This window comes from Schistocerca americana, chromosome X (assembly GCF_021461395.2).
Source record: "Schistocerca americana isolate TAMUIC-IGC-003095 chromosome X, iqSchAmer2.1, whole genome shotgun sequence".
Taxonomy (NCBI): domain Eukaryota; kingdom Metazoa; phylum Arthropoda; class Insecta; order Orthoptera; family Acrididae; genus Schistocerca; species Schistocerca americana.
In genome coordinates, this window is record NC_060130.1 from 149513859 (window position 1) to 149540222 (window position 26364).

The 26364-nt window shown below is 40.2% G+C and overlaps 1 protein-coding gene across 1 annotated transcript in view; it reads right to left on the reverse strand.

The window, feature by feature from the left end:
• Positions 1 to 12765, reverse strand: part of LOC124555323 (probable medium-chain specific acyl-CoA dehydrogenase, mitochondrial) — a 194721-nt gene extending 181956 nt beyond the window's left edge. Inside the window, exon 1 of the mRNA XM_047129201.1 lies at positions 12507 to 12765. Within this exon, the coding sequence (XP_046985157.1) occupies positions 12507 to 12524 (18 nt within the window). The 5' untranslated portion in view covers positions 12525 to 12765. The remainder of the gene's footprint in view (positions 1 to 12506) is intronic.
• Positions 12766 to 26364: the final 13599 nt, after the last annotated feature.

The following is a 26364-nucleotide window of genomic DNA, read 5'->3' on the forward strand; positions in this document are numbered from 1 at the left end:
GAATGTTTGGCTTTGTTTCCTTCTATTTTCACTTTTTTTGTATCTTCTAAGTCATTTGGCCAATGCTTGTAATTTCTGCTTCTTTTGATCTAATTGCTCTATTGCTTCTTGTTGTGAGATTTTACCTAACCTTTTTTGTTTTTTTTTCTGACATTTCATTTCTTATAAATTGTGTTAGCTGTCCAATGTCTTTTCTCAGTTTTTCTATTCTGATCTGTAGCCTGTGTTGCCATGCTGGTTTTGTGGGTTTCTTCTGTGTGTTGGTTGGTTCTGATCTCTGCCTAGTGTGTATATTTAGTGTAGTGAGTACTCCTATATAAACCAGTAGTTGTAACTCTTCCATAGTTGTGTTTTCATTTATTTTGTTGTGTATGATTGTGTTGATAGTTTTGATTGTTGTTTCAATTTGTGGGTTATTTGGCGGTCTATGCAAGAATGGTCTAATGTCTGTATTTGTGTCTTTGTATTCTATATATGTCAGCTGAAATTTTTCTTCTATATCTAACATGTGTGTCACTTAGTGTTCTATTTGTGCTTGTTCTGGTGGCTGTCTTAAGATTTCATTTTCCTCTGATTGTTTAATTGATGCGTGTTGTTCTTTGTTTGTTTGCTCTGGGATGTTCGAGTCCATTACTGTATTTTCTTCTTCTTCTGATTGCACATTATTTTGTTCCAGTATTTGTTGTACTTGTTGTTCTATTCTGACTGGGGTATCTTGTTATTTTTGATTATTCCACGGATCTGCTCAGCTAGTCATTGTTCTGTTAAAAATTTTAATTCTGGGTATCTGGCAATAAATGTTCTGTATACTTGTGATCTGTATCCAGTTGTGTTGGTTTCTAGGTTTGTTGCTTGGTAATAACAGAACATGAGGTGTCGATTAACTTCATCTGACCATCTCATCCTCTGTCTTTGTTTTCCTTCTAGGGTGGTTGCGGGAAGCATATCCTGCAAAACACCTCTATTTGGATTTAAATCATTTTCCAGTTGGCTAGCAGTGTCGTTACGATTGTGGGCGGGCATAGGGTTGAAGTGTCGTCCCCGACCATGACGGCACTTGTCCGAGGCTTATTATTATTGTTATTATTATTATTATTATTATCATCATTATTATTATTAAGAAATATTACAGGCTCTTCCAATCTGAAAACGTAGGCCAATTTAAAAAGGCAAACATTATGGTTTAATAGATTATAGATAATGAGTTCATTATACAAGGGGTGCAAAATCAAGCTGAACAAAGATGAGAAAAGAGACCAGGTATTTCCTTTCAATAAAACAACCCTGAAATTTTTGTAAAATGATTTGGTGCGTTGAAGCCTGCTTTTTGTTGATTGCAAGTCTAATGCATGTCAGTTTCTGAACTGCATCTAATGATACAAAGTTAATGTTTTGTAGATGCATCATTTTCAATTTACTGCTACAGCAATATCTGATTCAATGATTAACAAGTCACTCATACCATATCAATACCCAGATGAGGAAGTATGTGATGTAAGAGAATTAGATAGGACCTGCCATGGGCAAAGAAAAGCTACAGGCAGGTTGCACTGAAAAGGTAGAATACCAGCACTTGAACACTACCATTTGTGTATGAAAGATTTTGTTTCTAAACTGATCGTACAGCCTATACAGGAATATCACTCAAAAGTGAGATTTGTATGATTGGCTAAGAGGAGGAAATCAAAAATAAAATGAAGATAGCTTGAATAATTACTGTTTTCTGCATGGGAGTGCATGATGAATGCTTAATAATCTGTCCCAGCATACATTCAGAAAATATGTCTAGAAGATCAGAAAAGACCAATTCAGAAAAATTTCCAGACTACTCCAAATATTCTCAAACCCTTAACATACCTCTCCCATATGACCGTGAAAATAAAATTAAAACAGGCTCTATCACAGATGTTCATGTAAGCAATCCTTCCTGCACACCATACATGAACAGACTGGAAATACATATTTGAAGGGGTCAGTGAGATATAGTCATAAGACACACTTTTGGCAAAATTAAGATATTCAGTCTGACATTCTTAATGATGCCCTCCTCATCTTGGATTGAAGTAGTTCTGTCTTTCTCCAACAGGTCGCAGGTGATGACATAGTGTGGTTCTATACTCTGCCACCTGATGTCTTCTTCAGAAGATACATAGTCACAAGTCACATCAAAATGGCTAAATTCTAACATACATCTGAAGGTGCATTGCACATTCTAGGCGTATACGGCAGTGACAGCAGTGTAAATGAGGATTCTGATCCTTCGGACAGTGACGGTGATGAGTCTTGGTGTCCATCAAGCAACAGTACTAGCTCAGTAGATGTTTCGGTAAGTATACGAAAACATTTTTTACTGGTGATCATTGTTCAGTGGCTTGTGACTTTGTTTCTCGTAACATTGCTCTCACAGTTGATCATCGTTTTTTGTGTTAACAAGAAACCTATAGAGCCTAATTTTAATGACTACTAATTACAGTAATAATATAGTTTTCATGGCTACAAACTTTTAAGAATATTTTTATTATCAATGCCATTTCAGCAGCATATAATGATTTGTGTGGCTTGTGACTACGTGTCGCAGAAGTTCTGTGACTATTTTTCTATTCATATTAGGAGCTTGAAATAAGTAGTGCAAATGAAGTATCACCCCCAGAAACCAAGCTCTTCAAGGAAAAGAAAGCATAATATTGAGCAGTGGAAAAAAATTAAGGCCAAACGTCAAGGTAACACTGGTCAGCAGTACATGTCTTCTAAAACCAACAAGACTGTTCAGGCAGCATCTTTGGGAAGTCCCGGTAGTTATTCAAGCAAGTGCTATACGAAACTACTCAGACAAGAAGAAAATATTTTTCAGTCATTTTAGGACATAGGAAACGTTAATGCTCAGAATACTTACCTAATGTGTTGTATGGAAATGGTACCAAAAAAGTGAAGGTTTGTTTCACTGCTTTTAAACATGTATGGACCAATAGTAACAAATTTACTTTACCTTGTTCTGCTTCACATTTCTTTCTTTCACAGCTAACCAAAAAGACTACAAAGCAACTTTCATCTAGAGCTCTGACATTTACATACAATGTGAAAGTAAATGGAATAGAAGTCATGATTTTCAAGAAAGCTTTCCTCAGGGTACATGTCTTACAGAACCACATACGAAGAGTGAGGAATTTGCAACAGCAACTGAATCTGGGTCTCACAGTTCCAAAAGAAGATGGAAGAGGTTTGTATATTACATTTTACTATAAGGTATCCATTTCAACCAAATAAAATAATGTTGAAGTATAATAATAACACAAAGTAATGTATCAACTCGTGTGGTCTTTTCTTTCAGGCAAACGTGGCAATCATCCTCATAAATTTCAAGACAAAGCTGTGCAAGGTGTCAGAGACTTCCTCAGTGCTATACCAAACTATAAGTCACTATAGCAAGCAACAGAACTTCACCAAAGTATATTTTGCATGTGATCTCACAACTGCATTCTTATTTCAGGACAAATACTCTGAAGTCTATGTTAAATTTGAACACAAAAATTGCCCTGAATTTGCTTTGTGATACAGTGGGGATACGCTTTTCCTTGCAGTATTCAAACTGTTGAAGAGCGACACCTGTTCAACATGTGATGCCTTTCTAACAGCAATGAGTAACCCAGAATTATGTGCAGAAGAAATTACACACAGGAAAAAACATCATGAGTTGCATCTAAGAAAGGCTGATAGTGGGCAGAATATGATCATGTCTTTGACTTCCCTGACTAAAGAGAATGTGAAAGAGCACCAAGTAATAGCTTTGGCATGAGAAATGTTTGTTGCATGTCCATTGCTAACAGTTAGCCCAGAGTTCTAAAAGAGAAAAATATTGTGGGTCAAATAAGGGATACATGTTTCTGTGGAGTGAGAAGGATGGAGAAAGGGTTCAGAGTAAGTTGGGAGCTGTTTATTCAAATACTTAGAGATAACTAACACATGAGCCAAAAATCGCCACATAATCACAGATAACTGTAAGGGCCAGGCAAAGAATTGGTGTCTTATTGCTCTGGAAAGTATTCTCGTTGCCACCAAAAGATTTGAATCTGTGCAGAATTCTTTCTCTGGGTAGGTCACACTAGACTTCCCTGCAATCGTGATTTTGGTCGTATTGAAATTTATGCGAGAAACAGACGTCCAGTGGTATACACGCCAGATGAATGGGCAGAAGTAGTCAAATCTGCTAGTCCAAAAAATTTCATCAAATGAAAGTGCACAGACAAGACTTCAGAAGCTTGGGAGATCTGAAGTCATTAATCTTGATACCCACTCTAAATAGATCTGGAGATCCCATTCGTTTTAGAGAAGCAACTCAATTTAAGTCACCTTCACAATAAGTGTGAAGCACTGCTGCTCAAATACAGGAACCTACGTCAGTGGATATATGTAGCAACAGGAAAGGAAGATCTACTGAAGCAGATCTATTTCAGCTGCCAATAAAATATAGAAAGCCACTTCAAATTAATCAGAAAAAGATTGATGACATGGCATACATACCTGAAGCATATCAAAGCCTTTTTTGGTCATGTGCTGGAAATAATGAGAACTATGACGACGTAGAAGAACTTCCTTGATTTCGCATTCACGGTGTAAAATGAAGCATTAGATTGACTTACCTGTTATGTATGTGTGTATGTGAAAGTGCAAAAATTGTTAAAATTTATTAGTTATTACATAATTTTCAAAACAAAACCTTAAAAACATATTTTGTGTTCTAAATTATTTTCAGGGAGACACAGTCATAAGCCATTTTCGACAACATCATAATTAAAATGACTCTCAAATTAATATTACATAACAGAAAGAAGATAACGTATTTTACACAAGGTTTACAATGTATTAAAGTATAATTAAAAGCAAAAAGAAAGTGTCTATTTTTTCTTCAACATTTTTATACTTCCATGAAACTTTAAAGTCACTGTATCTCAAAACTAGTTCAATGTGGCTTATGACTATCTCTCTCTGACCCCCTTCATTTGTAAGATACTCTACAGTAGAAAGTATGCCCTGAAATGCTCTTAATACTAATCTGTGGGATATAAATGTAAACAGAGTAACATAAGTTGATCAGACTAAACAGATACAATATATTAATAGAAATTCTTAATGAAGATCTATTTATTTATGTATTAATTCCTCTCTCTTGAAGCACTTACATACAGTCATAATCATGAGTATGCCAGATGTACAAAAGATTTTATAAAGTGTGACTGACACATCAGGAAATTAGTAATGTGTAGTACCATAGAGAACATAAATATAAGTAGCCTGTACATTACAAAACAACATACACGATACATAAAGAATTTACCATGTGGTTAATAGTTGGATATGGAACTAAACATTGTTAAGTTACTTACCAAGAAACACAATAAAAGAATACAGTGCACACCAAAAAATTTCCAAATGTGATTAATAGTAAAATATGATCTGAACATTATTCAGTTGCTTGCATAGTCATTATATACATAAGACAAATTACCAGAAGAAACAAAAATGCATAGAAAGAATGTACAAATAAGGAGCATTATCATTTATTTGGTAAATCAGGTCAGCATTTCAATAGTTTTCAGATCCTTAAATTGTGTAAAACACTTCCTTTTTCAGCCTTTTTTGGGTCTTATTTTTGCAGCTATTAAGAGAGGTGGCATGTTCCTGCACAACTAATGCACTGAATTCTTTTTAAAGTTGGGCTGTAGGTATGTCTATCTTTGGTACCTCAATGTAATACTTGTTGAACATTAAAGTCATGGGACAGTAATATGCACATATACAGATGGTGGTAATATCACATACACAAGGTATAAAAGGGCAGTGCATTGATGGAATGATGGAACTGTAATTTGTATACTCAGGTAATTTATGCGAAAAGGTTTCTGATGTGATTATGGCCACATAATGGAAATTAACAGACATTGAACATGGAATTGTAGTTGAAGCTAGATGCACAGGACAGTCCATTTCAGAAAATTAGGGAATTCAATATTTTGAGTTCCACAGAGTCGAGATTGTGCTGACAATACCACATTTCAGGCATTACCTCTCACCATGGACAACACAGTTGCCAACAGCCTTCACTTAAAAGTCAAGAGTGTTTGCATAGAGTTGCCAGTGCTAACAGAAAAGCATCACTGCATGAAATAACTACAGAAATCAATGTGGGGCGTTTGATGAAAATATCCGTTAGGACAGTGCAATGAAATTTAGCATTAATAATAATAATAATAATAATAATAGCTTTATTCAACATTGAATGGTACACTACACATGTACAAAGAAACAGTAATGATTAAAGTTATTTGTACAATACACAAGACACATTCTTCTGAATATGTCATTAATTTACAACAAAATTACAGTAAGATATTTACTGATTTCTATTCACATAATTTCGCAAAGCATTTGTTGTTCTTCATATAAGTATGGTACTCTTCTAACGTGCAGAAAAGGGTGTTTTACTAAAATTTTCTTAAGCTGATGTTTCAGTTTAATTGTAGGAAGAGCCATGACTGCACTAGGCAGTGCATTAGGTAATTTTATACCTGTGTACTGAGGCCCCTTTTCGTAAAGTGCTGTTCTGTGGCTTGCAATTTAAAATCTTTCTTTATTTCTAGTATTGTACTGGTGGAAATCTGAATAAGTGTTTGGGTGCAGTCTTTTCACAAGCAATATGGCTTTTAGAATGTATGCGTTTATAACAGTTAACACCTCTGTTTTTGGAAACAAGTTGTGACAAGATTCCCTATATTTTGCTCCACAGATTATTCTCACACCCCTTTTTTGAAGAATGAGTAGCTTATCTAGATAAGCTTTGAGCTTTGGTTGTTGCCCCCCAAATTTAAATACCATAGTTCACGTGAGAGGAGAAAAGAGCATGGTATGCAGTCTTTAGGACTACAATGTCTCTACAGAACTTGCTAATAGTACTGATTGCACATATATTTTTTGACAACTTAGTTGCTAGGGAGTCAATATGTGTGCCCCATTTCAGGTTGCTTTGGATTGTTAAGCCAAGGAATTTTACACTAGACTCTTTCTTTACCAATTTGTTGCCAATGTATTATTTAATTTCATTATTCAAATTACTTTTGTTAAACTCCATGAAACATGTTTTACTCGTGCTTACATTTAAGTGGCTTTCATTAAAAAACTGAACAATTTCTTTGTCACATTATTACACTTGGCCTCTAGTTCATTACATGATTCCTTTTTACACACAATGAACATCTCATTGGCATACAGAACAATTTTGGAAAATATAGTACAGTATGTAATATCATTTACATAGACCAAGAACAGAAGGGGGCCCAACATCGAGCCCTGGGGCACGCCATACTTTATGCAAGTAATTTCTGATTTGTAGACACCACTTTCCATTTTAAGTAGAACAAACTGTTTTCTATTGCTCGTATAACACTTTATTAGGTCATAAGCAGCACCTCTAATGCCCATGTTCCATAGCTTGTCTAATAGGATGTCAACATTCACACAATCAATGGCTTTTTCCAGGTCTAGGTATACACCTGCGACATGTTCCTTGCTTTCGATACCCCCTAACGCCTCTTCAATTAGTTTAGCAGCTGCAGTGCTAGTTTATTTACCATTTAGGAATCCATTTTGATTTTCAAACATCAGGTTGTGTTTGTTAAGAAAGTTTATAATCCTGTTGTATATAACTTTCTTTCTCAACTATTTTGGAAAAGACAGGAAGGATTGAGACTGGTCTGTAGTTTTCTATTTTGTTGTTGTCACCTTTCTTAAAAATGGGTGTTACCTGTGCTATTTTTTAGTCTGTCTGGAAAGGTGCCTGATTCTATTATATTGTTGACTGCTTCAGACAGAGGTACAGAGACATTTTGGCTACAGGCTTTTAAAACATTAATATTTAGGCCATCACACCCAGATGAATTAGAGGGTTTTAGAGAGCTAATGGTATACACCTGCGACATGTTCCTTGCTTTCGATACCCCCTAACGCCTCTTCAATTAGTTGAGCAGCTAGCTCTATAGCCATCTATAGTTGTGAAAATGTTGCCAGTGCAAGATTTAGTGCACGAACTGATGTCTAAATTATGTGCCACAAATGTTCAATGTGATTCATGTCAGGCAATTTGGGAGCCATATCATTCACTTAAACTGGCATTAATGCTTGTGAAACCAATCACGAACAGTTGTGGCCTGGTGACAGGTGCAATGTCATCCACAGAAATTCTATCATTGTTTGGGAATGTGAAGTCCCTGATTGGTTGCAAATGTTCTCCAAGTAGATGAGCATAACAATTTCCAGTCAATGATTGGTTTAGTTAGACCAGAGAACACAGTCCATTCTATGCAAACTCAACCCACATGATTACGGAGCCCCACCTGTTTGCACAGTGCATTGTTGCATTGTTGACAACTCAGTTCAATGGTTTTGTGGGGTCTGCACCACACCTGAACCATACTGTCAGCTCTTATCAATTGAAATTAGGACTCATCTGACAAGGGCATTGTTTACGTCACCTAGGATCCAACCGATCTGGTCACATGCTCGGGAGAGGCGCTGCAGGGGATGTGCTGTTAGCAAATGCAGTTACGTCAGTCATCTGCTGCCGTAGCCCAGGGAAACTTATAAAGCCTGCTGGCCTCATTGCTAGTCCAAAATTATCCTCTAAGGTCCAGCAGGTAAAACTCAGCCTCAAAATCGTACACCTGGATTTTGGTAGTCTTAGAAATAAGCATAATGATCTAGATGTAATTTCACGGATTGACAAACCCGATATATTAGTTGTAACTGAACATTGACTAATGCTAATCAGAGCTTCATTGTACCAACCACTATGTATGAAATTCTGCACAACCTTTAGTAGAAAAGACAAGAGTGGGGGAGGTGTAGCAATTTTCACTGTAAATGGAAGTAATTTGAATGTTATTGATGTGAGTGCCTTCTGCTTGGAAGGAGTCTCAGAATTTGCTGCAATAAACCTAAAATGGGGTAGAGATAACATAACAGTTATCGGTGTTTACAGGCCACCTGCAGCAAATACAGATACCTTTTTTGTAAATCTTTCTGACTTGCTTGTTTATATAGATAAAACATTTTCTGGGCCAAATGGTCATGTAAATTTTATAGTTACAAGGGATATAAATATAGATTTATTAACAAATGATGTCAGCACAAAAAGTTACATCGCCTGTGTGATGAATTTAACCTGACCCCATTCATTCGGGAACCCACTAGAGAAATTGGCAATAGTAAAACATGTCTTGACAACATAATAACAAACATGACCCACCTATCCCACAGTGCATCGGTTTTAAAACTAGCCGTCCCAGATCACCATGCAGTACAGCTTAAATTGGAGCTCCATGAGGCCCCCACTGTCACCACAAAGCAACAGTTTAGTCTATTTATGTTGTCATTATACATTATTCTTTTAGTTACAAACTGTGTGTTAGCACAAATAAAATGATTTGAAAATAATAGCTTTTTATATGATAGCTTTGCTGCTGACTTCTATTACTGCTTTAATACCACATGCCCAGTTGTAATCACAAAAAAGAAAGAAACAAAAAATATAAACAAAAATATTTGGGTGAACAGTAATGTCACTGAAGTGAAGGAAAATTAAAACTACTCCACAGCGCAATACTGAATAATAGAGAGATTCCTGTGCTAAAGGACGCCTTCAAAATATATCAAACACAATATAAGGACTTACTCACACAGACCAGGAGCAACTATGTTGCAAATAAGCTTCAAAACTCACACAACGTAATTGCTGGCATCTGGGCAGTCATAAACAGTTTTAGAACCTGCAATGGCAAATCCTGTATGGACTTTACAATGAACCACAATGGCATGCTCATAAAAGACCAACTGGAAATTGTAAATATTTTTAATGAATATTTTTCTTCTGTAGGGGAAGCCATAAATGGCACACATAAAAACATGCACTACAGTTTTAAAGGTAATACATGCGACCATAGTACATATCTAGCCCCCACAAATTGTGCAGAAATAATGGGCATCATTAGCTCTCTAAAACCCTCTAATTCATCTGGGTGTGATGGCCTAAATATTAATGTTTTAAAAGCCTGTAGCCAAAATGTCTCTGTACCTCTGTCTGTAGCAGTCAACAATATAATAGAATCAGGCACCTTTCCAGACAGACTAAAAAATAGCACAGGTAACACCCATTTTTAAGAAAGGTGACAACAACAAAATAGAAAACTACAGACCAGTCTCAATCCTTCCTGTCTTTTCCAAAATAGTTGAGAAAGAAAGTTATATACAACAGGATTATAAACTTTCTTAACAAACACAACGTGATGTTTGAAAATCAAAATGGATTCCTAAATGGTAAATAAACTAGCACTGCAGCTGCTCAACTAATTGAAGAGGCGTTAGGGGGTATCGAAAGCAAGGAACATGTCGCAGGTGTATACCTAGACCTGGAAAAAGCCATTGATTGTGTGAATGTTGACATCCTATTAGACAATCTATGGAACATGGGCATTAGAGGTGCTGCTTATGACCTAATAAACACTAGACTCTTTCTTTACCAATTTGTTGCCAATGTATTATTTAATTTCCTTATTCGAACTACTTTTGTTAAACTCCATGAAACATGTTTTACTCGTGCTTACATTTAAGTGGCTTTCATTAAAAAACTGAACAATTTCTTTGTCACATTATTACACTTGGCCTCTAGTTCATTACATGATTCCTTTTTACACACAATGGACATGTCATTGGCATACAGAACAATTTTGGAAAATATAGTACAGTATTTAAAATCATTTACATAGATCAAGAACAGAAGGGGGCTCAATATTTATGCAGGGGCTTCCAGTGACTTGTTGAGTGCATGCCACATCAAGTTGCTGCACTACATCAGGCTAAAGGAGATCTGACATGATATTAGGAGGTATCCCATGACTTTTATCATCTCAGTGTACGTTTATGAATAGACTGTTGAAAGTTGTAACTGTTAAAGTTTTCTTTTACGTATGAAGGGCAATAGTATATACAAAGAGGTGGGATTATCATTATCAGTAATTCTTTGAAATAAGGCCTGCATAATATCTTACTTTCGGTAATTCCAGAGATGCTTCTAATGACTCGCATCTGACGAATAAAAATTTTCGTGGCCTGTGGAGAATTATCCCATAGAAGAAGGCCATATCTTAGATGGCAATGCAAGAAGGCATAATAGGAGTTAATCAGCAGTTTTTCGGAAACGGGTGTGCATACCTTTTATCGGTAAATAAATACTGCATTTGTTCAGACTGTCAACAAAAATAGATAACTCGTGAAAGCTTCAGAGACACATAATCTGTGTGACTCTCCCAAGTTAATTTTGTATCTAGGTATATAACAAGGAATTCGATGGAAGGGGTCTCAACATGAACACTGAAGCCAGTGAATTAACTATTAACTAGTAACTATAAAAAGCCTCTAAATATTTGTTTCAGCTTGTACAAACTACATTGCAGATAACCTGAGGTAATCTATACTTTGCTAGTTCAATTTTTTTGTCCATTACACTCAGGCAGTTCATTTATAAGCACTGATCCTTGGGGAATACCTCTATGATTTTTGGGGAACACCTCCAGTATCATCCAGCAAATTGTGATTTTTGATCATTGTAACTTGCTCAAGTCCACTAGTCTGGCTTCAGCACATAATTTTAATGCAATAAAATTTTCAGCAGATTTAAGCATTTATATCTGGATCCTAAAACCATACTGAAACTTACCTAGTCAGTATATTGTTTTTGGACAAATGAATACAAATTTGCTTTTGTATACAATATTCAATTATTTTGGCAAAATAGGTACGGTACCAGAGAAATTGGATGATAATTACCGGCGCAAGATTCATCACCCTTTTGTGCAATGGAATGACAACTGTTTTTCATAGACGTTCTGAGAAAACATCACCACCAGACATATTATGAATGTGCAAGAAGCGAATGATATTAAGTCCATTATATTTTTAATTATATAATTTGAGAAGCCATACATGCCAGTATCTTCTGATCTAGAGCAACCTAAGTTTTCTGTTGATTTAACTAGATCGTATACTTCCGCGATTACAAGTTGGTACTTATTAGCAAACATGTAACTGACAGCAGGTGCTATGATACAAAACTCGCGTACTATTTCATAAAATTCGAGTGAGAGTCAATAAGTTAGTAGTAGGGAAAGATCATCTCAAAAGAACAGACAGCTTGCAACAAAATTCCATTTTAAGGCCGTTGTACTGAAGGAAGTCTGTAATCTGTCAGTCAAACTCTTGTCGTCTTGATAATAATTTTGTGCAGGTTCAGGACTCGAACCGGAATCGTGCACGAATGATGTGGCATACGATTTCGCTCTACAATGTAGTTTTCGCTAAAGTTAAAGATTTAGTCGTGGAAATTCTTATACCGCGTAGGTAAGTTCAGATAATTGCCACAAAAATTTACAGCGACAATGTAGTTAGCTGTTACGGCACAGTACCTTGTTAAATGAGGTCATGATGGACAGAAATCAGTTCCGCATAGACCTTCCGCTGACTGCTGAATACTTCTGTTAGCGGTATATTCGTTCCTCGGACTTTACTCTTGCTTATCTAATCAAATATTCGAGATTAGATGCTCGGTATAATTATCTAGCGTAAACACAGGTTTTTGAGCTCTATTGTATGAGGCAGAACTGACAAATATTGTTTACAAGCTATGATACGCTGAACACTTCCGCAAATCTGACTTGTCCTACTTTGAAAGACGGAATGTGAAATTTTCGTATCGTGTCGTCTAGCGAAGAGACATCTACATATACATCTACATGGGTTCTCTGCAAATCACATTTAAGTGCCTGGGAGAGGGTTCATCATACCACCTTCACAATAATTGTCTGTTATTCCAATCTCGTACAGAGCGCGGAAGAAACGAACACTTATATCTCTCCGTGCGAGCTCTGATTTCCATTACTTTATTATGACGATCGTCACTTCGTGAGTAGGTCGGCGTCAACAAAATATTTTAGCATTTGGAGGAGAAAGCTGGTGATTGAAATTTCGTAACAACATTCCACCGCAAGCAAAAACGCCTTTGTTTTAATTATGCCCACCACTAACCCTGCGCCATTTCAGTGACGCTCTCTCTCTCTCTCTCTCTCTCTCTCTCTCTCTCTCTCCCCTATTTCGTGATATCGCAAAATGTGCTGCCCTTCTTTGAACTTTCTCGATGTACTCCACAGTCCTGTCTGGTAAGGATCCCACATCCTGTAGCAGTGTTCTAAAAAAGGATGGACAAACGTAGTGTAGGCAGTCTCCTTAGTGTATCCGCTACATTTTTTACGTTTCCTACCAATAAAACGCAGTGTTTGGTTAGCCTTCCCCACAACATTTTCTGTGTGTTCCTTCCAATTTTAGTATGTTCGTAACTGTAATTCCTAGGTATTTGGTTGAATTTACGGCCTTCAAATTTGATTGATTTATCGTGTAACCAAAGTTTAAGGGATTCCTTTTAGCACTCACGTTGATGCTACACCGATAATTCCACTAACTCTGACTCTGGATTAAGCGGTGCCTTCCCATTGTCCCATTGGTATGTAGTGTATAGTGTAGTTTAACGAAATTCTTGCTTCCATTAAATCTTGTGTTTGTGACTTTATTTCGATCAATTTCTCTTTCCCGTTGCCAGACCAAGGAATACTGTCCAGCCACCTCCCATCATTTCCTTGTGGTAAATTAGTTGGTTAATTTGGGGGAGGGGACGACTTGTAAGTTAGACTGCATGTTAAACATATTTCATTTTGTGTGGACACCAACACGATATTTCATGTGTGTAACAGCTTTTGAGATATGCAATGATACGAAGGAAATTTTACCGGACGCGAAAATTTCTCCTGTTTCAATAACCAACGTAACACTGGTGCTAATTAAAATTAAGAAAAGATCTTTGAGGTGGTTAGAGATACCACTCAGAGCGATAGTATACGTAAATTTCAGAATTTATACATTACTTTTGTAGGAGACAGAGATTTAAAACTTCATACTTGTTACTAGTTACGTACTGACACAATTGCATAAAAACGTTGAGGTGAGAAAAGTGATGGGATACCTCCAAATATCGTGTCGCACCTCCTTTTGTCAGGCGCAGTGCAGCATCGCGACGTGGCATCGCTGAAAGTCCGCTGCAGAAATACTGAGCCATAGTACCTCTATAGCCGTCCATAATTGCGAAAGTGTTGCCGGTACAGGATTTTGTGCACAAACTGACCTCTCGACTATGTCCCACAAACGTTCGATGGGACTCATTTTGGACGATATGGGTGGAAGAACCATTCGCTCCAGTTGTCCAGAATGTTCTCCAAACCAGTTGCAAACGGTTGTGGTCGGGTAACAAGGCGCACTGTCATCCACAAAAATTCCATCCTTGGTTGGGAACATGAAGTCCACGAATGGCTGCAAATGGTGTACAAGTAGCCAAACACAACCATTTCCAGTCAATGATCGGTTCAGTTGGGCCAGAGGACCCAATCCATTGTATGTAAACACAGCCCACACCACTATCGAGCCACCACCAGCTTGCAAAGCGCCTTGTTGACATCTTGGGTCCGTGGCTTCGTGGAGTCTGCACCACATTCGAACCCTACCTGCACCTCTTTCCACTTGAAATCGGGACTCATCTGACTAGGCCACGGATTGCGCTCTTTGCTAACAGCCTGGAACGGCTCACCTAGACTCGTGATCATACCGGTTGGAAAAGACACTCGCGTTGGTCATCTGCTGCTGTAGCCTGTTAACGCTAGATTTCGCTGCACTGTCCTACCGAATAATCCCGTATTAAGTCCCAAATTTATTTCTGCGTTTATTTCACACAGTGTTGCTTGTATGTCGGTACCAACAACTCTATGCAAATGCTACTGCTCTCGGTCGTTAAGTGAAAGCTGACAGCCACTGTGCTGTGCGTGGTGAGAGGTAATGCCTGAAATGTGGTATTCTCGGCGCACTCTTGACACTGTGGATCTTGGAATATTGACTGCACTAACGATTTCCGAAACGGGGTGTCCCTTCGCATCGCTCGTGGCGGAGGGCCAATGTGGGGACTGATCTCCTGGAGTCGCCCATTAGAGTCCACACCTCGTGGTCTAGTGGCTAGCGTTGCTGCCTCTGGATCGTGGGGTCCCGGGTTCGATTCCCGGCCGGGTTGGGGATTTTCTCTGCCAGGGACTGGGTGTTTGTGTTGTCCTCATCATTTCATCATCATAATCATTCATGAAAGTGGCAAATTGGACTTTGTAAAGATTGGGACTTCGTACAGGCGCTGAAGACGGCGAAGTTGAGGATGATGTTTGGTTTGTAGGGCGCTCATCATCCTGTGAGTGGACAGGTAGCCGCTCCTTCAGCAGGGCCCGAGCAGGCACACGGGCGGAGAGGTTTAGTGGTTATTGGGAGCTCCAATGTCAAGCGCGTTATGGATCCTCTTAGGCAGATAGCGTTCAGGGCTGGAAAGAAAGTCAATCTGCACTCGGTATGTATGCCGGGGGGCCTCATCCGAGATATGGAGGCGGCCCTGCCGCTGGCTATCGAGAGTGCAGTCGTCTGCAAGTTGTGGCTTACGTCGGCACCGACGACGCCTCTCGCATGTGTTCTGAGGCGATTCTCAGTTCGTACAGGCGGCTGAAGGAGGTGGTGAAGACTGCTGGCCTCGCTCATGGGGTGCAAGCAGAGCTAGCAGTTTGCAGCATCATTCCCAGAGTTGATCGGGGTCCTTTGGTTTGGAGCCAAGTGGAGGGTCTCAAACAAAGGCTTCGTCGACTCTGTGACGGTGTTGGCTACAGGTCAGGGGTTCACTACACAAAGGAAGCAGTTACTCTGGTAGCAGAGTACTTGTGGAGTGCACATGTAACCTGCCAAGAATAGATTGGGATGTCTATGGATTCACTGCGAGGGGTACAGACAGATAGTCATGCGAAATACTTTTGAACACATTTTCTGAAAACTGTCTTCGGCACTTAGCTCCGCACCACACACGCACTGCTAATATCTTAGACCTTGTAGCTGTAAATAGGACGGACCTTATCGACAGTGTCAGCATAGAAACGGGGATTAGGGGTGATGATGTCATATGATTACGAAAGTTGATAAATCAATCAAGAAGGCTAGGAGAGTGTTTCTGCTAGATAAAGTAGACAAGCAGTTATTAACATCTTACTTAGACAGTGAATTGGTATCATATAGTTCCAGCAAGATAGATGTAGAGGAATTATGGGCAAAGTTTAAGCAGATTTTAAATCGTGGTCTGGAGAGTTACGTGCCTGCTAAGTGGATAAAGATGGAAAAGACCGACCATGGTTTAATAACAAAATTCGTAAGACCCGTACAATGTCATTTGACCATCGGACAGATTCCCGTATGGACGACATAGAAAAAAGCATACCAGTTCGATTTTACACAGAGTACTCTATGGCATTGGCTCCTTAACTAGTTTGCATTTATCGTGAATCTCTCGCCCAGCACAAAGTCCCAAGCGACTGGAAAAAAGCGCAGGTGACTCCAGTATATGAGAAAGGTAAAAGAACGGACTCGCAAATTTACAGACCAATATCCCTAACTTCTGTTTGCTGCAGAGTCCTTAAGCACATTCTCAGTTTGAATATAATAAACTTTCTTGAGGCTAAGCAGCTTATGTCCACGAATCAACACGGTTTTAAAAAGCATCGCTCGTGCGAAATTTAATTTTGTCTTTTCTCGCACGATATACTAAGAGCTATGAGTGAAGGGCAACAGGCAGATTCTAGATTTCCGGAAAGCATTTGACACGGTGCCCCATTGCAGGCTGTTAACGAAGGTACGAGCACATGGAATATGTTCACAGATATGTGGTTGACTTCTTAAATAATAGAACCTAGAATGTTGTCCTCGACGGCGGCTGTTCACCAGAAATAAGAGTATCGTCAGGAGTGGCCCAGGGAAGTGTGATGGGACCACTGTTGTTCTCTGCATACACAGATGATTTGGCGGACGGGGAGGTCAGCAGTCTGCGGTTGTTTGCTAATGACACCGTGGTGTACGGTAAGCTGTCGAAGTTGAATGACTGTAGGAAGATACAAGACGACTTAGACAAAATTTCCAGTTGGTGCGATGAATTGTAGCTAACCCTAAAAGTGGAAAAATGTAAGTTAATGCAGGTTAGTATGAAGAACAAACCTGTAATGTTCGGATACAGTATTACCAGCGTCCATCTTGACACAGTCAAGTCGTAGCTTTGCAAAGCCATAAGAGGTGTAACAAGCATGTGGAAACTGGTAGGGAAGGCAAATGGTCGACTTCGGTTTATTGGGAGAAACTTAGGAAAGAGTGGTTCTCCCGTAAAGGAGACCGCATATAGGACGCTGGTGCTACCTATTCTTGAGTATTGCTCGAGGGTTTGTGATCCTTACCAGGTCACATTGAAGGAAGACATCGAAGCAGTTGAGAGGAGGACTGTTAAGTTTTGTTCCAACCTACCGGTAACAAATCTAAGCGTTACGGAGATGCTTCGGGAACTCAGATGGGAATCCCTGGAGGAAAGGTAGCGTTCTTTTCGGGAAACACTATTGAGAAAATTTAGAGAACCGGCATTTGAAAGCTGGTCGCTGTGGCCAAGCGGTTCTCGGTGCTCCAGTCCGGAACCGCGCTGCTGCTACGGTCGTGGCATCTGAAACTGACCACCGTCGCGCATATTACGGCGGCTTGCGGAGTATCGATGTAGATGTAGATTTCTACCATTCCGCGTTCAAAATTTGTTAGTTCCCGTAGTGCGGCCATAATCAAGTCGGAAACCTTTTCACATGAATCACCTGAGTAGAAGTGACAGCTCCGCCAATGCACCGCCCTTTTATACCTTGTGTACGCGACACTACCGCCATCTGTAAATGTGCAGATCGGTATCTCACGACTTTTGTCAGTTTAGTGTATATACGAAACGCGTTGCGCAACGAAAATTTTAATACATTCTGTGTCGAGCGAGACATTTTAGAAACTAATGAAAAAAAAGTGTGACCGTGAGAGAATTAGTTTTTGATATATGACGTGATAAGTTTGAAACTATTTACGACTGGGAAAATTTAATCTGTTCAGCTACGGTCGCAGGTTCGAATCCTGCCTCGGGCATGGATGTGTATGATGTCCTTAAGTTAGTTAGGTCTTAGTAACTCATTCCCTAAATAAGATTGTAATATCTCTCGACTTTTCAAAACTCTGTCTTCAGAGACCGACATCGTATGTGAATTTGAGATTTTTTACTTGACATTTGTGAAAGTTACAGGTTTTAAAGCGATTTTCTGTTGCCGTGGAGAGCGATGCGTCGTGGCGGCTGCCTGGAGACTGTACTTGACGCAACAACGCCGCAACTTTCCAGCTTAAACGTCAAGCGACAAGTAATTGAAATTACACCATTGTTTAATAGTGGTCATTGTTTAATAGTGGGCGTTTTAAAACATATTCTTTAGATTTTCGTAAAATTTTGACAAAGTTTTTGGTAACAATTATTTATTCAATGCTTTAACTTTCTGTAACTCTGCTTTATCAATTTTATAAAGTAAAGTTGCTTCCCTACTTTATAAAATAACCATTACTGTGGAACCAGTAGGCGGTTAGAAAATATTACTACTAGCAGAGGTACAAAAGTGGACGGTAGGTAAAATGTTGGCTTCCCCTGACTTAGAGCACCATGGGGTGAAAATAAGTTCAGCTCACAATAAGCGTGCTGTTTATTGGGCAGGGTGGGAAAGGAAGGCCATGCATCCATGCGACGTTCGCGAGACGCATGGCGAGCAAGTTTCAAATGGTTCAGATGGCTCTAAGCACTATGGGACTTAACATCTGAGGTCATCAGTCCCCTAGACTTAGAACTAATTAAACCTAACTAACTAAGGTCATCACACACATCCATGCCCGAGGCAGGATTCGAACCTGCGACCGTAGCAGCCGCGTGATTCCGGACTGAAGCGCATAGAACCGCTCGACCACAGCATAGCGAGCAAGTTTCACCTTATTTTATTCAGACAATACCGCCAACAGTAGCAATCAGACCCCTCAAAACACTCCGTTCAATATTATATATACCGACAACTATATATATACATAACACAACTATACAGGGTGTTACAAAAAGGTACGGCCAAACTTTCAGGAAACATTCCTCACACACAAAGAAAGGAAATATGTTATGTGGGCATGTGTCCGGCAACGCTTACTTTCCATGTTAGAGCTCATTTTATTACTTCTCTTCAAATCACATTAATCATGGAATGGAAACACACAGCAACAGAACGTACCAGCGTGACTTCAAACACTTTGTTACAGGAAATGTTCAAAATGTCCTCCGTTAGCGAGGATACATGCATCCACCCTCCGTCGCATGAAATCCCTGATGATGCGCTGGTGCAGCCCTGGAGAATGGCGTATTGTATCATAGCCGTCCACAATACGAGCACGAAGAGTCTCTATATTTGGTACCGCGGTAGCGTAGACAAGAGCTTTCAAATGCCCCCATAAATGAAAGTCAAGAGGGTTGAGGTCAGGAGAGCGTGGACGCCATGGAATTGGTCCGCCTCTACCAATCCATCGGTCACCGAATCTGTTGTTGAGAAGCGTACGAACACTTCGACTGAAATGTGCAGGAGCTCCATCGTGCATAAACCACATGTTGTGTCGTACTTGTAAAGGCACATGTTCTAGCAGCACAGGTAGAGTATCCCGTATGAAATCATGATAACGTGCTCCATTGAGCGTAGGTGGAAGAACATGGGGCCCAATCAAGACATCACCAACAATGCATGCCCAAACGTTCACAGAAAATCTGTGTTGATGACGTGATTGCACAATTGCGTGCGGATTCTCGTCAGCCCACACATGTTGACTGTGAAAATTTACAATTTGGTCACGTTGGAATGAAGCCTCATCCTTAAAGAGAACATTTGCACTGAAATGAGGATTGACACATTGTTGGATGAACCATTCGCAGAAGTGTACCCGTGGAGGCCAATCAGCTGCTGATAGTGCCTGCACACGCTGTACATGGTACGGAAACAACTGGTTCTCCCGTAGCACTCTCCATACAGAGACGTGGTCAACGTTACCTTGTACAGCAGCAACTTCTCTGACGCTGACATTAGGGTTATCGTCAACTGCACGAAGAATTGACTCGTCCATTGCAGGTGTCCTCGTCGTTCTAGGTCTTCCCCAGTTGCGAGTAATAGGCTGGAATGTTCCGTGCTCCCTAAGACGCCGATCAATTGCTTCGAGCGTCTTCCTGTCGGGACACCTTCGTTCTGGAAATCTGTCTAGATACAAACGTACCGCGCCACGGCTATTGTCCCGTGCTAATCCATACATCAAATGTGCATCTGCCAACTCTGCATTTGTAAACATTGCACTGACTGCAAAACCACGTTCGTGATGAACACTAACCTGTTGATGCTACGTAGTGATGTGCTTGATGCTAGTACTGTAGAGCAATGAGTCGCATGTCAACACAAGCACCGAAGTCAACATTACCGTCCTTCAATTGGGCCAACTGGCGGTGAATCGAGGAAGTACAGTACATACTGACGGAACTAAAATGAGCTCTAACATGGAAATTAAGCGTTTCCGGACACATGTCCACATAACATCTTTTCTTTATTTGTGTGTGAGGAATGTTTCCTGAAAGTTTGGCCGTACCTTTTTGTAACACCGTGTATATTATCTTAACTTCCTCAGTCCTTACGTAGCTTATATGTAACAGTCAAGTTTTACTTTTTTCTCGATCAAGGAATAAACTAAACCCGCTGTTTTCACGTGCAGCATATATCTTACCCCACGTACTTTCTGTGAATCTCTAATTTTCGCTACTGCATGTTCCCAGTAAGTTGCAATATCTGCTTGAAGAAAGCTGTTTGTCGCAGTGTCAGAAATTAATGTTATTTCTCGAGGACACGCTATTTGTTTTTTGTAATTTTTGACACACAATATAAGCTCGGGACTGAGGAGGTTAGCGAGACGGCTGGTAAACGACGTATACCGACTGAACGACAAAGTAGCCGATGGACAGATAGAAAAAGACCGAACATGAGTTGTACATGCACAGAATGGGCCTTATACGGGAAGAGAATGCGCGTTTCTTTTAAAAATTTATCAGACAAAATTAAGACACTGACATATGTTGTGTGAAATAACAATAAGGACTGTCAATTCGAAAAGATAGAAGAATCTGTCGCTTACAACAGTCAGCTCTTCCGAACCGAACCGTCAAACTCCGGAAACGTACATGTACGACAACGATTCTCATCATTTTTACTGATTCACGATTTACAACATTTTATTTATAACAATAACAATAATATTCAACGCCTACATAGTATCTAAGAATCCAGAGTGTAAATGAACATTAATATACAAGTGTGCACATTCTTCTAAACACAAGCGTCATCTACATCTGCATCTACATTGCTACTCTGCAAATAAACTTTAAGTGCCTGGCAGAGGGTTCATGGAACCACCTTCACAACAGTTCGTTTTCTCCGCGCGCTGTTCGAGAGTGGAATAATAGAGAACACCTACACCTTCCGTGTGGCCGTCCGAAGTGACCGAGCGGTTCTAGGCGCTACAGTCTGGAACCGCGCGACCGCCACGGTCGCAGGTTCGAATCCTGCCTCGGGCATGGATGTGTGTGATGTCCTTAGGTTAGTTAGGTTTAAGTAGTTCTAAGTCTAGGGGGCTGATGACCTCAGAAGTTAAGTCGCATAGTGCTCAGAGCCATTTGAGCCATTTGAACATTCCGTGCGAGTTCCGATTTCCCTTATTTTATTTTGATGATCGTTTCTCCTAATGTATGTTGGAGTCAATAATATTTTTTAGCTTTCATAGGAGAAATTTGGTGATAGAAATTTCGTAAGAAGATTACACCGCAATGAGAAAGGCCTTTGTTTTAATGACGTCCACCCCAAATCCTATATATGTCTGTGACACTGCCCCCCCCCCCCCCCCTCTATTTCTCGATAATACTAAACGAGCTGCCCTTCGCTGAACTTTCTCGATGTTCCTCGTTCATCCTATTTGGTTAAGATTCCATACAGCGCAGCAGTACCCCAAAAGAGCCCGGACAGGCTTAGCGCAGGCAGCCTGTTAAGTAGATTTGTTACATCTTCTAACAATAAGTCTTTGGTTAGTCTTCCCAATAACATTCTATGTGTGTTCTTTCTAATTTAAGTTGTTCGTAATTGCAATTCCTTGGTATTTAGTTGAATTTACGGCCTTGAAATTTGATTGATTTATCGTGTATCCAAAGTTTAACTGATTACTTTTAGCACTCACGCTGATGACCTCACACTCTTCAACATTTAGAGTCAACTTTCAATTTTCGCCCCGTACGGATATCTTATCTAAATCGTTTTGCAATTGGTTTTGATCTTCTGATTACTTTACTAGACGATAAACGACAGCATCAGCTGCAAACAAGCTAAGACAGCTGCTCAGATTTTCTTCTAAATCGTTTAAACATCAGAGGGTCGATAGCACTACCTCGGGGAACACCATAAATCACTTCTGTTTTACTCGCTGACTTGCACTCATTTACTACTTACTGTGACGCCTCTGACAGGAAATCACGAGTCCAGTCACATAACTGAGACGATATTCCATAAGCAGGCAATTTCACTACAAGCTGCTTGTATGGTACAGTGTCCAAAGCCTCTTGGAAATCTATAAATACGGAATCAATTTGATAGCTCTTGTCAATAGCACTCTACACCTCGTGTGTGCAAAGAGCTCCTTATGTTCCACAAGAACGATGTTTCCTAAATCCGTGTTGACTGTGTGTTAACAGACCGTCCTCTTCGAGAACACAATATATGTTCCAAAATCCTGCTGCATATCGACGTTAATGATATCGACCTGTAATTTAGTGGATTACTCCCACTACCTTGCTTGAATATTGGTGTGACCTGTGAAACTTTCCAGACATTCGGTACAGATATGTCGTCGAGTGAGCGTTTGTATATGCTTGTTAAGTATGGAGCTATTGCATCAGCAAACTCTGAAAGGAACCTAATCGGTATTCAGTCTGGACCAGAAGACTTGTTTTTATTAAGTGATTTACTTCGCTCCACTACTCCGAGGATATCTACTCCTAAATTACTTATATTGGCAGCTGTTCTTGATTCGAATTCTAGAATATTTGCTTCGTCTTCTTTGACGAAAAAATTTCGGAAGGCTGTGTTTGGTAGCTCGGCTTTAGCAGCTCTGTCATCGATAGTATTTCCATTGCTATCGCTCAGAAAGGCCGCCAGCATACTTTACATACGACCAAAATCTCTTTGTATTTTCTGCCAGGTTTCGAGACAAAGTTCCATTGTGAAAACTATTAAAGCATCTCGCGTTGAAGCTCGTGCTAAATTTCGAATTTCTGTAAAAGATCGCCACCATAGGGATTTTGCGTTAGTTTAAATTTGACACGCTTTTTTTCGTTATTTCTGCAACAGAATTCTGACCTGTTTTGTATACCATGAGGATTCGTTTCCGTTGTTTGATAATTTATTTAGTATAAATCTCTCAGTTGCTGTCGATACTATTTATTTGAATTCAAGCCACATCTGGTCTATACATAAGTCGTTAATTTCTAAGGAGTGGAGATTTTTTCTAAGAAAGACATCAAGCGAATTTTTATCTGCTTTTTTTGAATAGACATATTTTTCGTTTATTTTTGGTGGATTTGCGAGTTTGGTATTCAGTCACGCGTCGACAACCTTTTGTTCACTAATCCCTGTATCTGTTTTGATGCTCGTAATTAGCTTTTGTTACTAAGAGCTCAAGTGTGTTTTCACAACCGTTAACTATTCGAGTGGGCTCATGAACTAATTGCTCGAAATAATTTTCAGAGAATGCGTTTAGCACAATTTCGGATGATGTATTATGCGTACCTCTGGATGTAAACATGTATTTTCGCCAACATACCCAGGATAAATTGAAGTCACCACCAAGTATAATTGCACGAGTCGGGTACGTGTTTGAAACTAGACTCAAGTTTTCTGTGAACCTTTCAGTAATTGTATCACCTGAGTTGGGAGGTCGGTAAAATGATCCAATTATTTTATTCCGTTTGCCAAGAATGACTTCTACCCATACTAAATCGTATGTTGAACGCTGTTACAGAGGAAGAGGCGCCCGCTTTACTGACGTAACTATGCTGTCGGTTTTATTTTCAAAACAGCAGTAGTCCTTAATTTAACAATCTGCCACAATTACTGCAACATCTGTACCGCGTGTGTTTCACAGAGTGGTCTTGTACGCACACGAAACATGCAGTGCCTAGCGAGAAACGGAAACACGTTTTAGCAACGCACAAAATGATTTATTTCGTCACTCCAAAAGGCGCTCGAAATACACACTCGAATTCGACGCTACACAAGAATGAGTACTTCCTAAATATCTTAAGTTAATCCGCCACCATTAACTGATTTGGTGAAGCAGCTCTACGTGATACACGTGGACTTCTGCATATGTTCATCTGTATGCCATGAAGAACCATATTGAAAATGCCGTGCTGTTCAAATTGAAGAAAGAAGTTTGTTAATTCTGCAAATTCCTTACGATGTTCACAATGAGCAATTTGAGTGCTGAGTATTTGTGCTATACATAGGAAGATCCGTTAATCGCCGGTTCTCGCCTTTAGCAGCTAGGCGAACCATGCGCGCTCCTGGATTCGCTCAAATTCTCAATGTCACATCCGCTTGCCTCCAGTTTCTTCGTGCAAACGATTAGAAGTTCACCAGTAATTACGGTAGTAGGACAGAGGGAGTAGCAGATAGGCTAGAGCAAACGACGTCACAGCGAACTATCTTTTCAAATTGAACAAACGAATTCTGAAGCTAAATATACGTCTAGAGAAAATTTGAGGCAAACGTATGTGGCATTCACAAATTTAGTCCATCCGACACATCTACATCTATACTCTGCAAGCCGCTATGAACTGCGTGTTAGGAGGCACTTCCCACTGTAGCACTAGACAGTCTTCTTCACGCACTCCATACACGAATGGAACGGGAAGCATTCCTGGTAAATCTTGTCTTTAGCTGCGTATAGCTTCTGCAGGAATCACATACTTGTAGTACATTTCTAGATTCGTCATCTGAAGTTGCTTCTTGAAATTTACTAGCAACGAGAAGGCCTCAGACACGGCCCACCGATTCAGCTCATATTTGGCGCATCTCTTGGGCACAACCTAGCATGGAAAAACTCTACGATATTTTGGCTCGACACCCCTCCTTTTGAGAAAACCACCTGTAAATTTGATGATACGCAGTCGACTCAAATTTGACAAGATCGGTAGATAATTGAAAACTGAGCATTTTTAATCATCTTACATAGCGTTCAGAAACGCATATTTTCCTAGAAACAGAGGAAAGAAACAGTTACGACTGCCCCTTGTGAATCCATTAGGAAGAGGCTGGTGAACGAAAGCGCCGCTGGTGTAGCGACCAACATTCTGCCGTCGGCTGTGCTACTGAGCGGTAACACGCCAGAGCTCAGCTAGCCAGGCACATGTCGCGTGTTGTGTTTACTTAGGCCGCTGCTAAATGCTCCTTATAGACATGGCACACAGCTATCGCAAAACGACTTTGAACAAAAGGTGAAACACAGACTTCACCCGTCCCAAGGCGCTTTACGTCGAACGATTTCTTCTCGGCGACATTAAAATACCGCCCCAGGAACTCACTGTAAGCCACCTGTCCAGAGGTAGTCAAGATGATTAACAGCGCAGCATGCGACAAGGTGCTACAGGAAACCAAACGTGTACCACGTTTCTGTCATTCCAACGGCACCGTAGGTCCCATTACCGTCGATCACGGCGGTCTCCGCGTACGAACTATAAGGATATTTGAACTGCCACTCGCATAACATTGTGCAGGGTCGGAGCGCCGAAATGACGGCATCCGCGGGTAGTTCAACACGTCACTGAAGGATGGGTGCAATTTCGAACGAATCCCATTTTAAATGGTGTCAGGCAGATTTCTATCCATCTGCAGTGTCACTTGCCCTCCTACCATCGTCTCGGAGGCTGCCGTGCCATTATAATTTTTGATGGTCCATCCCACACCCGTTCTGGTTACGGGAAGGATGGCCATTTGAGGTCTGACTGCGCTGACTGCCCTTCCACCAGCTCTCGCCACACCTGTGGATTCTCTCTGAGACACACATCCTGCCATCCCACCATCCTTCAGACGGTGCAGTCGCTCCAGCCCACAACATAGCCACCACTTAGACTCCTGCAACGGACGCCGCGGAGATGGGTATCTCTCTGCAACACCTGCTGCACTCCTTCATTGTACTGGCCTAAGCCTTCGA